The sequence below is a fragment of the Phyllobates terribilis genome, unplaced genomic scaffold (genome assembly GCF_046119375.1).
Source record: "Phyllobates terribilis strain yellow unplaced genomic scaffold, ASM4611937v1 Scaffold_13__5_contigs__length_258822181, whole genome shotgun sequence".
NCBI lineage: Eukaryota > Metazoa > Chordata > Amphibia > Anura > Dendrobatidae > Phyllobates > Phyllobates terribilis.
The window spans coordinates 187946556-187961070 of record NW_027362773.1 but is presented as its reverse complement, the minus strand read 5'-3'; the positions used below and the strand labels follow the sequence as shown (position 1 = coordinate 187961070).

Below are 14515 nucleotides of genomic sequence, written 5' to 3'. Positions count from 1 at the left end.
CAATGGGAGTCTTCCCATTATCAGAGCCACAGCAGTGGGAGTCGTACGAGTGCCGGCAGAACCAGTCAGAAGAAATCTCGTGAATCCACCTCCGCCAGATGGGAGCGTTCATGTGAACGGCAACCACCGCCTCCGGTACCCTAGTCTGAACGGCAGTGTGGTGAGTGATCTTCGTGGCAGTTCACCTTAGTAATGTGCTCTTCTCTGTTTTTTCTCTTTTCATTTCTTTCTGGTTGTTAGGAACCTAAAAAGAGTAGTTATAAGAATAAGAATAAAGAGTGTGCGTTATGTAAAGTTAGCCTTCCCAGCTCCTACGCTAAGAACCTTTGCTCTGAGTGTATCCAGAAAACTATAGCAGAGGAGTCCTCTAGCTTTTCTATGGATTTAAAAACCTTAATCCAGACGGAGGTCAGGGATTCCTTAAAGAACTTGACATCTCTTAAGAGGAGGAAGCAGAAACTGGTTTCATCGGACTCAGAGGAATCAGTAGAGTCCCATTTCGCGAGGGAATATCCTTCCCCCTCTGACCTCTCGTCATCGTCTTCATCAGAGTCTTCGGATGATGATGGAGGGGGTAGGCCATGTTTTTCGGTGGGCAATACTGAAAGATTAGTCAAGGCTATTAGAGTGACTATGGGTATTGCCGATGCCAAAGCTCCCAGAACAGTTCAGGATGTCATGTTCGGGGGCTTAGATCAGAAGAAGAGACGCACATTCCCAGTTAACGAGAGGATCAAGACTCTTATAGATAGGGAATGGAAAAAAACAGAGATGAAAGGCCAGCTGCCTTCTCCTTCTAAGCAGAGATACCCTTTTGAAGAGGAGGATGCCGCTAAGTGGGACAAAACCCCTAAAATTGATGTGGCCATCTCTAAGTCCTCGAAAAGATCCACACTGCCCTTTGAGGATTTGGGGACCCTCAAAGATCTGCTCGATAAAAAGGCGGAGTCTTTTCTAAAACAGGCCTGGGAGTCCTCAGCAGGGGCTCTGAAACCGGCAGTGGCGGCTACCTGCACCGCCAGGTCTATGATGATCTGGCTACAGCAGTTAGAGGACCAGATCAAAGGGAATGTCTCTAGGGATAAAATTCTGTCGGGTCTTCCTCTTTTGCAGGGAGTGGCTGCATTCCTTGCGGATGCATCGGCAGATTCAGTTAGGCTGGCTGCCAGGTCAGCAAATCTTTCTAATGCAGCCCGTAGGGCATTATGGCTCAAGAGTTGGCCAGGGGATGTGCAGTCAAAGTCTAAACTCTGTTCAATCCCATGTGAAGGGGACTTTCTTTTTTTCGGGAAGGCCTTAGATGACATCCTGGATAAGGCCGCGGACAAGAAACATGGGTTTCCTACTGTATCTGTTCCCCGATATAAGAGCTCTTTTCGGAAGAGGAAATATAATCGGAGCAAGTTTTCCAGAGACCAAAGTAGTTGAAGAGGCAGGAAGCCGAATAACAGAGGCTTCATGTTCGAGGGTCCATCCTCCGAGAATAAGAAAGCCCCTAAGTGACGGACCTCCCCAAGTAGGAGGAAGGTTGTCCCACTTCCTTCCCGCCTGGGAAAAAATCTCGTCCAGCGCCTGGATTTTAGGGATAATCGGGAGGGGGCTGAAGTTGGAGTTCAAAACCATTCCCAGAGACACCGTCAGGATTTCAGCCCCCAGAGGCCTAAGGGAACAGATGGCCCTGCAGCAGGAGGTACTCACTCTGGTTGTGAAGGGGGTTCTAGTAGAAACACCACTACCCGAGCAAGGGAGAGGGTTTTACTTAACTCTCTTCCTAATAAAGAAGCCCGATGGCTCCTTCAGAACCATTGTCAACTTGAAGAAGCTGAACGACCATTTAATTTACAGGCCATTCAAGATGGAGTCAATAAAATCAGCCATAAAGATGTGGTTTCCAGAGTGTTATATGTGCATGCTCGATTTGAAGGACGCTTACTACCACGTCCCAATCTTTCCTGCACATCAACAGTTTCTGAGGGTAGCTGCACAGTTCAGCAAGCACATAAAGCATTTTCAGTTTGCAGCTCTTCCCTTTGGCATCTCCATGGCTCCAAGGGTTTTCACAAAGATTATCCTGGAAGTCACAGCACATCTAAGGGAGAAAGATCTCCTAGTCATCCCTTACCTGGACGATTTTTTAGTTTAGTTTAGTCTAAATGGCCTGGGTTGGATTTTAAATTTAGAAAAATCGAGACTAGAACCAAAAAAGGTTCAATCATTCCTGGGTCTCATTTTGGACTCAGAAAACCAGACTTGTCTTCTGCCAGAGGACAAGAAATTGAAGATCAGTTCCCTCATATCACGCGTAATCAGCAATCCATCCATGACCTTGAGAAATGCAATGTCTCTATTGGGAATGATGACCTCTTGTATCCCAGCAGTTCAGTGAGCCCAGTTCCATTCCAGACGTCTTCAGCAGGAGATCCTGACAGCAGACAAACGGCTCAGAGGTCGCCTGGATGGAAGAATATCCCTTTCAAGTTTAGTAATCAACTCGCAGGATTGGTGGATGAATCCGGTAAATCTATCTCTGGGGGTTCCTTGGTCTTTCCAGGTGTCAGATACAATTACGACAGACGCAAGCGCAGAAGGCTGGGGAGCTCACCTGAGAGATCATTCAATACAGGGCCTCTGGTCAGACAGCGAGACGGGTCTCTCCTCCAACATGAGGGAGCTGTTGGCAGTCAGAAACGCGGTAGTAGAGTTCAATTCTCTTCTTCAGGGTCAACACATCCGGATAATGTCGGACAACCGAACGACAGTCGCCTATATCAATTGTCAGGGGGGTACAAGATCCCTTCCTCTGATGTTGGTAGCGGATGAGATCCTTCATTTTGCGGAGAGTCATCTATTCACGCTCTTGGAGCTGCATATAAGAGGAGAAGAGAACGTAAGAGACGATTTTCTAAGTCGACACATCTTGAAACGAGGAGAATGGGAATTGAATCCAGCGGTGTTCCAGCAGATTGTCGGCCGATGCAAACAGATAGATCTGTTTGCTAACAAACGCAATCGGAAAACCAAAATCTTTTGCTCCCTGAATCCAAAAGAGAAGCCGTTTGCAGTGGACGCGCTGCAAATTCCCTGGGACTTTACCCTGGCCTATGCCTTTCCCCCTCTAATGCTGATCCCTACTATCCTAAGTAAGATCCGAGAAGAACAGGCGAGGGTTATATTGATCGCCCCGTTTTGGCCCAAGAGACCATGGTTCACTTGGATGAAGAGAATGTCCCAAGCGGAACCATGGGTCCTTCCGGACACCCCAAGTCTCCTCAGGCAGGGCCCAGTCTTCCATCCCCAAAGATAAGGCCTGCATTTGACGGTCTGGATTTTGAAAGGTCACTACTAACACAGGAGGGGTTTTCTCCAGGTCTAGTTACTACTCTACTGGCGAGTAGGAAGCCGGTGACTACTGGGATCTAGGGCAGAACCTGGGCTAAGTTTCTGTCTGCCTCAGGTCAGTCCGCCAAAGGGAGGGTCCCTATTGAGGCCATCTTAGAATTCCTTCAGAAAGGCTTAAGCATGGGGTTAGCCACCAGTACCCTTAAGGTACAAGTATCAGCTCTGGGGGCACTATATAATTGCGCATTGGCAGCAAATAGGTGGATCATCAGATTCATTAAATTTTGAAGTAGATCTAGACCCATTCCTACTCCAAATATGCCTCCTTGGGACCTTAATCTGGTTCTAGAGGCGCTAGCCAAGCCTCCCTTTGAGCCCTTAGAGAAAGTTTCGGAGAATATTCTCACCTTAAAAACAGCCATGCTGGTAGCTCTAACGTCAGCTCGTAGGGTTAGTGATCTGCACGCGCTGTCAGTAAACCATCCGTTCACTTAGGTGTGTATGGATAGAGTAACCTTAAGACCAGACCTGGCCTATCTTCCAAAAGTAGCCTCCAAATTCCACAGGACACAAGTAATTACTCTCCCTTCCTTCTATCTTGACCCTAGAGATTCTGAGGAACAAAGGCTTCACACTTTTTAGATGTTAAGAGGGTATTAGTCCAGTATCTGGAGGTGACGAAGGCCTGGAGGAAAACTGACGCCTTATTCATCTCATTTCAGGGGGCTAGGAAAGGGCTTAAGGTTACAAGGGGGACAATAGCTAGCTGGGTCAGGGACACCATTGGCTTAGCGTAGTCTTCTAGCAATCTGCCGGTTCCAGAGAACCTGAAGGCCCACTCCACCAGGGCTGTAGCTGCTTCCTGGGCTGAGAAGGCGGATGTGCCCATCGACATCATATGTAAGGCGGCAACTTGGTCATCCCCCGCTACATTTTACAAGCATTACCGTCTTGACCTTTCCTCTTCTACTGATCTGTCCTTTGGGAGGAAGGTGTTGCAAGCGGTGATCCCTTCCTCTGGTGCCTGACCTCTCTAAATCTCTCAGGTGGTGCCGTCATGGGAGAAGGGGAAAAGATCCTAGTTACTTACCTGTAACGGGATTTTACAGAGCCCATGACAGCACCCTATTAATTCCCTCCCCTCTATCACTTATGGTTTGCACTTCTTAGGGTGTTTTTATTAAGAAATGTTTAGGTGGTAGTTGTGTACTAACAAATTTTTCGGAGGCCCTCTCATGCTCTGAAACAAAAACTGATGCGGAAGAGAGGTACCGCCTTTTTATTCAGTTGGTTCATGTCCTTGGTGGGCAGATACCCTCTCTCAGGTGGTGCTGTCATGGGCTCTGTAAAATCCCGTTACCGGTAAGTAACTAGGATCTTTCCACCAGGCAACATCTTCCATCCTGCCTCTCGGTGGTGAATACCACTCAAGTGGGCTTACCTGGTTCCCAGGCAGACATACCTCTTTCCAGTCTACAGTCCTTGGCACTTGGCTTGGTTCACCAAGTGTCACATACGTCAGCATCACAGGCCTCCTCACTTCTCAAGTCGACATCTTCCTGGTGGGTTGTTCCTCAGAGACCACGGGTTCTTCGGTCACAGAAGTTTCTTCCGCCGCACTCATTTCCCGTGCTTCCTCAGATGATCTTGGAGCTGCCTCTGTAAGTTCCTGTACTTCTCCTGAGTCGCTTGTTTCCGCACAGTCTGGTAATTCCGCTCCTCCTGAGTGTCGATCGGTCTCTTCAAGGGCCGGTGTTCGATCGTCATATCTGAATTGGACTTCATCTGTACTCCTTGGTACAAACTCTGGAGCCTCGGGACTTGGTTCACTCTCCTGAGGATGGTACATCCCTCTCCTTGCCGGTCCGAGAAATATAACGGTGTGTTTTTCTTCATCAGAACTTTCAAGGTCACTATCCACCTTCGGATCTTCAGTCTGTGGTGGTCCCTTAGTCGATCTCAGACGATGTCAGTCTATTTCTGGGAAGTCTTGTTGTGGTGGGAGATAATCACAGGGTAGTAGTAAATTCCGATGGACTATTCTGGTTTTCTTGTCTCCAGCTTCCAATCGGATTTCATACACTGGGCTGTCATCAGCTTTCCTCCTTACGACCACATACACCTTGTCTTCCCAGTACGAACAAAGTTTTTCTGGACCGCCTTTCTCACGTACGTTCTTGACTAGCACCCGGCTTCCCGGTGCCAATTCTGCTCCATAACATTTTCGATCATAGTACTCCTTACTCTTGCTCTGTCCTTGCGTAACCACTTTGAATGCTATGTTGTATGCCTCTGCCATCCATTCCTTCCATTTCCGAATGTACTCCGGATACGTTCTGTAAGTCTCTGACACCGGAGTATCGAACATGATGTCGATTGGCAGTCTTGGCGATCGTCCATACAATAGGAAGAAGGGTGAGTAACCCGTTGCTTCACTCTTTGTACAGTTATAGGCATGTACCACTTTTGACAGAGAACTCTTCCAGTCTTTCTTCTCATCAGCTGTTAAAGTGCGCAACATCGACAATAATGTCCGGTTAAAACGTTCCACTTGTCCATTACCCTGTAGGTGATAGGGCATTGTGTGGGATCTCTGAATTCTACAGTACTTTCCTAGCTTGGCGAAGAGCTGGTTCTCAAATTTTCTTTCTTGGTCGTGGTGTAACCTCGTAGGGAACCCAAACCTCAAAGCAAAATCATTGAAGATCTTCTCTGCCGCTGTTCGACCCAATTTATTGGAGGTGGCATTTGCTTGAGCAAATCGAGTAAAATGGTCCATCACCACCAATATGTATTCGTAACCACCCTTGCATGTCTCAAGATGTAGAAAGTCTGTTGAGACCATCTCAAACAGATCAAGTTGGTTGTCCTTTCCACTCCCAGGTGTCCCATGTTTTCATGTAGTTATTTGAAGACCAACCTACGGAATAGTCTGGGTAGTACCAACTGCCGGTTTTGTCCTCCTTTACGATACAGGATACCGTCTTCACTGAGGTAGAGCTTCGTCCATTCTTTAACTAAAACAGATACTGCTGGTGACTCATTGTCGCTCTCCCGCTTACTTGGAAACCGATTTTGGTCCACATAAAGTAGTATTCTACCAATTATCTGATCTTCCCGTTCAGAGGTTTTGGTCGATTCCTGCAGGGCTGTTGTTAGGGCTTTAAATTGTTCTTTCAATTCCTGTAGTTCTGTCTGCGGACAGAAATTCCCACTTTTGGTAATTGGTGCCGCCCCTCCATTCTCCAACTTCAACCTGGCTAGAAACTGTTAATGGCAGCTAACAGTGGCCTGCGGTTGTGTCTTTTAGAAATCTGTTCTTCTGACATCTTTATATGTTCTGCTACTGTTCTCAATTCTTCACAGGTTAACTGAATAAGCAGCTCACTAATTCTGTCCATTTGTATTTCCACATCCATTCTTGCTAGTGAGTTTTCTTTAGGGCTGGTCCCCTTTAACTGGTGTAGCAGGGTTGAATTGAGGTGCTGTACTGCTGAGTTTTTCCAGACATTTTCCTCTTCTCCCTCTACATGCTAATTCCCGATCAGGACTCCCCGTACGGGCCAGCAATGTTACACGTACGCCGCCTAAGTTCAGATAGGGGCGAGACAGGTTACATGAATTCGTTGGAATCCTGGGGTAACAGTTACTCAGGGCGACTATAGGCTTCAGCTTCTCTCAGGCACAGGGTAGATTCAGTTGCTGACCAAACACATCTGACAAGAGTCCTCAGAAACGGAAGAACAGTAACATTTAATGAAGCACGACAAGTGCAATTTAAGTGTCTCTTTGAGCAACAGGCTCCAGTAATAACAGTACAATTTCCTTCGCAGCACAGTAGTACACAGTCTATTATCCAGTAGCACAGTACAGCACAGTTTTAATGCATACACAACCACAGGCTTTTCCTTCACAAGGACTCAATAGTACTCAGCATTCTTTATCCTGCATGGAGATGGAAGGGGGAGGGTTTGATGAGGGAGATGATCCCTATAACAGTATTCCTTCCAGTCCTTATCTTCCTGCCCGATAATATTCAGCACTGTTAGCTCAGGGAGTCTATCTGACCTGTGTTTAGCTTCCCTCCTGATCTGAATTCTGTTCCCTTGCCTTCTGTGAGATACAGATCATACATCACCTTTCTCTTTGGCTCTAGCCAGACAGTAAACAACTTCTCCACAATCCCCCTGGGGCTCTGCTAAACACTCCCTGTCTCCTGTGACTGTGTTAACCCTTCTAGTTGCTGGATGCTTCTGGAGCACAACACTTCCTGTCTCCTGTGCTTGTGTTACTTCTAATAGTTGCTGGATGCTTTTGAAGCAACAGCAGTACTTCTGCATGTCACATAGTACATCCTATGTGTGGTGCGGGGTCAGGAGCTGAGCCTGCACCATAAGTGACAACGGGTGCCAGATGTGTTACACAGCCGGCATCTGCAAATATCTTGCTCCGATCGCTGCTGTTTAACCATTTGGACGCTGCTGTCAATCACTGACTGTGGCATTTAAGTGGCCAATAGGATTCCATGCCAACTGGGACCTACTAATCATCGCCATCTTTGTAATCCAATGAAGAGCAACCTGTCGATTTGCCTGTGACCGGGCTCCAAAGGAACATATACACTATGTGTGAACATACCATTACAGCAGAAATCAACCATACTTCTTATGTTTTTTTATACTCTGAAAAATGTGTAATCTTTTCTCCTTTTTCTTTTTATTAGAACGATGCCCATTGCAAGAAAAGATAAATGTCCGAGCTCTCTATACATGGCCTGGCTCGAGACCCTGTCACAAGACCTGAGACCACCAGTCCTACTAGTTAGAGGAAACCAGAAGAATGTGCTAACGATGTACTGTCAGTAAGGAGAGGTCCGGTACCAAACGCCCTGGCAGAGCAGCAGTCTGGCATCCACTACAGCATCTAATGACTTGTATCGTTCTTGGCCTGTACCCATTCCTGTGCCTCCATAACCAACGCAAGGTTACATTGAGTGTCCATGATGAGAAAAAAATAGAAAAGATACATAAAATTATATCATAATAAAACTATAAATATATTTATAAAACTATAGTACATACAAATTGGGTAATATATCACATAGTAATATGTATATTAAATGCACACTAAATTTAAAAGCAAAAAAAATAATAGCAGTATATACCATAATATCCTTCTTTTATACAAAAAATATGTATATGTATGTATGTATATGTGTGTGTGTACATATATATATATATATATAATATATAATTTTTTTTTTATTATAACATATATATTATATAATAAGTCCTGCGAATCCAATTCATCACCTCTGATCCTTTTGTTTTTTATTGGAGATTGGCCTCCATTTGCCCTCAGAGCGCTGTTTGGAGGCTCCTATACACAAGCAATGCAAGGATCGATAGCTATTCTATATCTAAAAACCAAAAATATATATTGCTCTTAAAAGGACTCTCCACCCTTTACCATTATTGTTTTGCAAATCCCCTGCTAGCCATAGATTTAAATGAGAATATACGGACTGCCTGCATCCACCACTAGATGGAGCAGGAGAGCTTACTGTATACTGGCTCATCAGTGACTTCATTTAATAACTACATATGCAATAACATTAATGCCAGGGAAAGATAATAATATCAGATACCCACAGATCCAGCCCCCAGTCTTTGTGACTGCTGCAACCAATCATTTGTCTTGTGCTGGCCATATAGTCTACATTTATATTACAAAAATATTACAAAAAGACCTGCGACAAACCTTTTACTTCTTGGGGTGGGGGTTGTCTTTTTCTTTTAGATTCTGTACAGTGAGGAGCCAGGTTACACTTCTTCTTATATAGTATGGAGAGGTGAGTAGGGAAAGGCACGGACATAGCCAGAGAAATAGATCCATCCTGCAGCTTCTCTATTAAGTATTTTTTCTCCTCCAAGAGCTGGATTCACAGCTGCACTGCTTAGTACAATGCCCTCAATACTGCTGCTTCTCTGGAGCCCGGCATGTAGATCTTGCACAATTCAACCATTCACCTACTGTACATATTAGGCGTTATTCTTTTTATTTGACTTTCCGGTTTATGTTATATATAGGCCACCTATAACCTATGAGAGGGACACTTTGTATTTGCCATTTGTCCAATATTCCTATGTAAATTCCATATAATTTTGTGTTTCTTCTCACATAGTCCTAAAAACTAATCAACACATGTTAGCCTAATACTAAGATCAAAACTAACTGTTTGGAATAAATATATAATAAAATATTTATGACAGATATTATTTAGTGTTTTTTTTTATCCTTTTCTTAAATATATTGCAACTCGGGTAATTTTTTCCCTTAGATGGTAATTATACTTTGCATAAACTTTGCAGAAATCAATAATATAAACGAATAGAAAAAAAACGTAATATATTTTATCAGCAAAATCTGCTTCTTTCTCCTCTTATGAGCCACTTTTTCCGTGGACTCGCCATTGATACTGGGGTGAAAAAAATTAGGTAAAATCAGTCTTAGTCAAGAAGAAGAGTAGAAGAGAAACAAGGAAAGATGCTGGAAAAGATGATGGCTCATAGGTAGATGTATAGTCACTTTGAGGCTACGCGTTTCAGTCCCCAACAGGTGGTACCTTGATTTTTGTTTTACACTTCACTGCGTTTATTGTGGTTGCCATTGAGCATAACCGGTACAAAGAGGAGAAGCAGCAGCTTGTCCACATTTTACAAGCTTTTTGGATAGAGTTGTGCCTATTATAAGCACATCTCGCCAAGATGAGCAGCTCTGCTTCTTTCACCAGTGCTCTGTCCATTCAAAACCTCTACACAATGGAGCACTGTTTTTTTTGTCTTTTTCTTTTAGATTCAGCACACTGAGGTGTCAGGTTACACTTCTTATTATACTCTGTAGAGAGGTGAGTGGCGATAGGCTGAGAAATGGATCCATCCTGAAGCTTCTCTATCTAGAATTTTTTTTCTCACTCAAGTGCTGGATTTACAGCTGCACTGCTCAGTATAATGCCCTCAATGCTGCTTCTCTCTGTGTGCTACCAAAGCAAAAAAGAGCAAGAATTCCTCCTTCTATGTGTCATGTGTATGGGAGACATAATAGCTGCTTGTCTCCTCCCACCAGCTCAGAGACAGCTGAAAATTAGAAATGGGATACCATTGCTTTCTTTTTTTTTTGGGGGGGGGGGGGTTTCTTTTAGATTCCCACTTTGGTGTGAATCTAACTTTCAGTGAGGTGTCATGGGTTCGATTTTGGTTTGAATCAAACTTTCACTGAGGTGTCAGGTTACACTTCTTATTATACTCTATGGAGAGGCGATTGTAGAATTTTTTCTCACCCAAGTGCTGGAATCATAGCTGCACTGCTCAGTATTATACCTTCAATGCTGCTTCTCTCTGTGTGCTACTAAAGCAAAAAAAAAACAGGAATCCCTCTTTCTGTGTGTGATGTGTATGGGAAACCTACACTCCCACTAGCTCGGAGACAACTGAAAATTAGAAATGGAATACCATTTTTTTTGTGAGGAGGTTGTCTTTTTCTTTTAGATTCTGAACAATGAGGTGCCAGGTTACACTTTTTATTATACCCTATGGAGAAGTGAGTAGGGAAAGGCACTGACAAAAGCAGAGAAATAGATCCATCATGCAGCTTCTCTATCAAGTATTTTTTCTCCTCCGAGAGCTGGATTCACAACTGCACTGCTCGGTGTAATGCCCTCAATACTGCTGCTGCTTGTCTCTGTGTGCTACTAAAGCAAAAAAAGCCGTAATCCCTCTTTCTGTATGTGATGTATATGGGAGACATAATAGTCGCTAGTTTCCTCCCACTAGCTCAGAGACAACTGAAAATTAGAAATGGAATAGCGTTTTGTTTTTGGCTTTTTTTGTGGGGGGTTGTCTTTTTATTTTTAGATGCTGTACATGCGGTGCCATGTTACACTTCTTATTATACCCTATGGAGAAAGTGAGTAGTGAAAAGCACTGACACAGGCAGAAAAATAGATCCATCCTGCAGCTTCTCTATCAAGTATTTTATCGCCTCCAATAGCTGGATTCACAGCTGCACTGCTCAGTATACCATATAGTGTACTAGAAAACGAGAAAAAAATTCCAAATAGGGAGAAATTGTGAAAAAAAAATGCAATTCTGACATTGTTTTTTGGGAATTGTTTTTACAGTGTACATATTGTGGTACAAATAACCTCATAGTATGATTCTGCTCACTAGTACGATTATGGAGATGCCAAACATGTCCAGTTTTTTTTATTATTTTGGTGTTGAAAAAAAATCCTAAGTTTGCAAAAAACTAAAATTTTTGGGGGGTTGCCATTTTCCGAGACCTGTAACATGTTCAATTTTCTGTTGATGGAGCTGTGTGATGGCTTGTTTATTGCGGGGCCAAAAAATGTTTTTATTGATACCATTATGGGATAAATGTGATGTTTTAATCACTTGTTACAGCGTCATTTGTGGTATTGCAGCGACCAAACAAAACTTAATTTTTGCATTCGTGAATTTTTTTTCCGTTTTATAGTGTTTACCGATCTGGTTAATTATTTTTATAGATAGGATTTTTCTGAAAGCTGTGATATCACTTGGGTATTTAAAAAATATATATTTTCTTTAATTTTTAATGGGGGAAAGGTTTGGTGAGTTGAACTTTTTATGTTTTTTTTTATTATTCATACTTTTTAAAACTTTTTTTTTTTTTTACGTTTCACTGTTATTAGTCCCCTTAGGGGACCTAAAGCTGCAATTGTCTGATCGCTTGTGCTGTACACAGCAATGTCAGGGCACTGTACGGCGCATTTTGTGAAGAGGTTAATCCCTTGAATAGGGCAACTGCAGACAGGTGCTATGAGACATAACAGGAGTAGTCCACTTTTTTAAAATGGTCAGAATTACATAAAAAAAATAACAATCATGGATCCCGCGCAGCTTCCCAGTTTCCCTGCTGGTCTCGATTTCCTGGTCTGTCTCTGCACAAAGGGAGGAACCTCTCAGCGAGTCGCCTGCCGCAGTGACCAGCCTCACACAGTGTCAACATCATTGGACTAGAAGTAGAGGCCGGGGAGTGTCGGAACAGGAGCGGAGGACAATTTGGTAAATGAGTAATGTTTCATTTTTTTTGTGCTATACTGATCATTTGTTTTAATCCCCTTAAAAGAAATCTGTCAGCAGATGATGAGAGCAGCATAATGTAGGGGCAGAGACCCTGATTCCAGCGATGTATCACTTACTGGACTCATTGGTGCAGTTTAGATAGAATCACAGTTTTCTCTGCAGTAGATGTAGGAGAGCTCAGAATGCTGAGCTCTGTATAACCCCGCCCACACCACTGATTGGCAGATTGCACAGTGTATACAGGAAGCTGCCAATCGGTTGTGAGGGGCGGGGTTACACAGATTAGCTGGACTGGTCTAAATGTGAGACCTAGTCCTGCAGTGATAAACTCCTACCGATAAAACACTGATTGTATTAAAAACTAAAACATGCAGCCTTATTAAGTGACACATCGCTGGAATCGGAATCACTTGTCCTATATTATGCTGCTCTCAGATTAAAGGGAATCCGTCAGCAGGTTTTGCTATTTAAAGTGTCCAATGATTGAGCATATATGAGGCAGTGTAATTGCTCGTTCTAGATTAGTCACCCTTATTTCAGAGGTTATTATTGCCTGCTTAGTTTTAGGTATGAGAATGTCATCAGATCAGTCAGAGATTACACCATTCCTTACACAGCACTGTGTAATAACTTCAGGATCTCCGCAGCTTAAACCTGAATCTCTCAGTAACTAGAAATATATAACAGCAGCTGTAATGTGGTATACGGGGAAACCTATATCCCTTCATGTCGTATACCTCTATTAGCAAATATAAGCTGTCTGTATTCTGGTCTCCTCTGACTGATGCAAACAGCAGCAGGTGGAGTCTGGCTTAAACAGTAGCCTGTATTCTGCAAGGCATATAGTAGTGCATACAATTGCTAGTACATCTGTATAATATTGGAATAGTCCCATAGCTAAAAAAAAGTGTTTGTGATGATAACGCTGCATTAGGCAATGGTTTTTTTTAAACATTAACCCAACACACACAGCGGTCTAGGAAAACTAATGTGATTCTGCCAACTATATAGTGGCAAAAACGTAGAAAAATGGAACATTACAAAGCCCCATTCATGCTATATTTTTGCTGTTTCTTAGATTTTTTTTATTTTTTTTTAATGTTGACCACTTCACAACTGGGAAATACACACACACAGTTAGGTCCAGAAAAATGTGATATTTAAGCGGTTTACCAAAATATATTCAGGATACAGTTATTTAATCAATTGGGCTTAAAGTGTCGACTCATTAATCCAAAATCAATTAAGTAGATAAAAGGTCTGGTGCTGATTCCACGTGTGGTATTTGCATTTGGAAGCTGTTGCTGTGAACCCACAACATGCGGTCAAAGGAGAAACAGACATTCATTAGGCTGAAAAAAATAAAAAAAAAACATCTGAGAGAGAGCAGAAATGTTAGGAGAGGCCAAATCAACAGTTTGGAACATTCAGCAAAAAAAAAAAAAGAGTGCACTGATAAGCTTTGGCACTCAAAAAGGCCTGGACATCCCTGGAAGACAACAATGGTGGAAGATCGCAGAATCCATTCCAAGGTTTAGAATAACCCCTTCACGACATCCACCCAAGTGAAGAACACTCTCCAGGGAGTAGGTGTTTCAGAATCGAAGTCTAGCTTAAAAAAAAGACTTCATGAGAGCAAATGCAGAGGGTTCACCACAATGCGCAAACCATTAATCAGCCTTAAAAATAGAAAGGACAGATTAGCCTTTACCAAAAAAAAATCCAGCCCAGTTCTGGAAAAGCAAAACTAAGATCAACCTGTACCAGGATGATGGGATGAATAAAGTATGGAAAAGGCTGGAAAATGGTGCAAAGCACACCACACCCTCAGTAAAACATGGTGGAGGCAGTGTGATGGCATGGGCATGCATGGCTTCCATGATGTGACTGAAGACAGAAGCAGCTGGATGAATCCTGTGTGTACAGGGCCATACTTTCTGCTCAGATTCAATCAAATGCAGCAAGTTTGATTGGACGTCGCTTCACAGGACAATGACCCAAAACATCCTGCGAAAGCAAAGAAGTGGAATATTCTGCAATATCCAAGTCAT

The 14515-nt window shown here is 43.2% G+C and overlaps 1 protein-coding gene across 3 annotated transcripts in view; it reads left to right on the top strand.

The window, feature by feature from the left end:
* Window positions 1–9554, top strand: part of SLC12A3 (solute carrier family 12 member 3) — a 50961-nt gene extending 41407 nt beyond the window's left edge. For all 3 annotated transcript variants that reach the window (XM_073659114.1, XM_073659116.1, XM_073659115.1), the window contains one exon: window positions 8063–9554. In XM_073659114.1, coding sequence (XP_073515215.1) covers window positions 8063–8204 — 142 coding nt within the window. In that variant the 3' untranslated portion in view covers window positions 8205–9554. The remainder of the gene's footprint in view (window positions 1–8062) is intronic.
* The last annotated feature ends 4961 nt before the right edge of the window (window positions 9555–14515 follow it).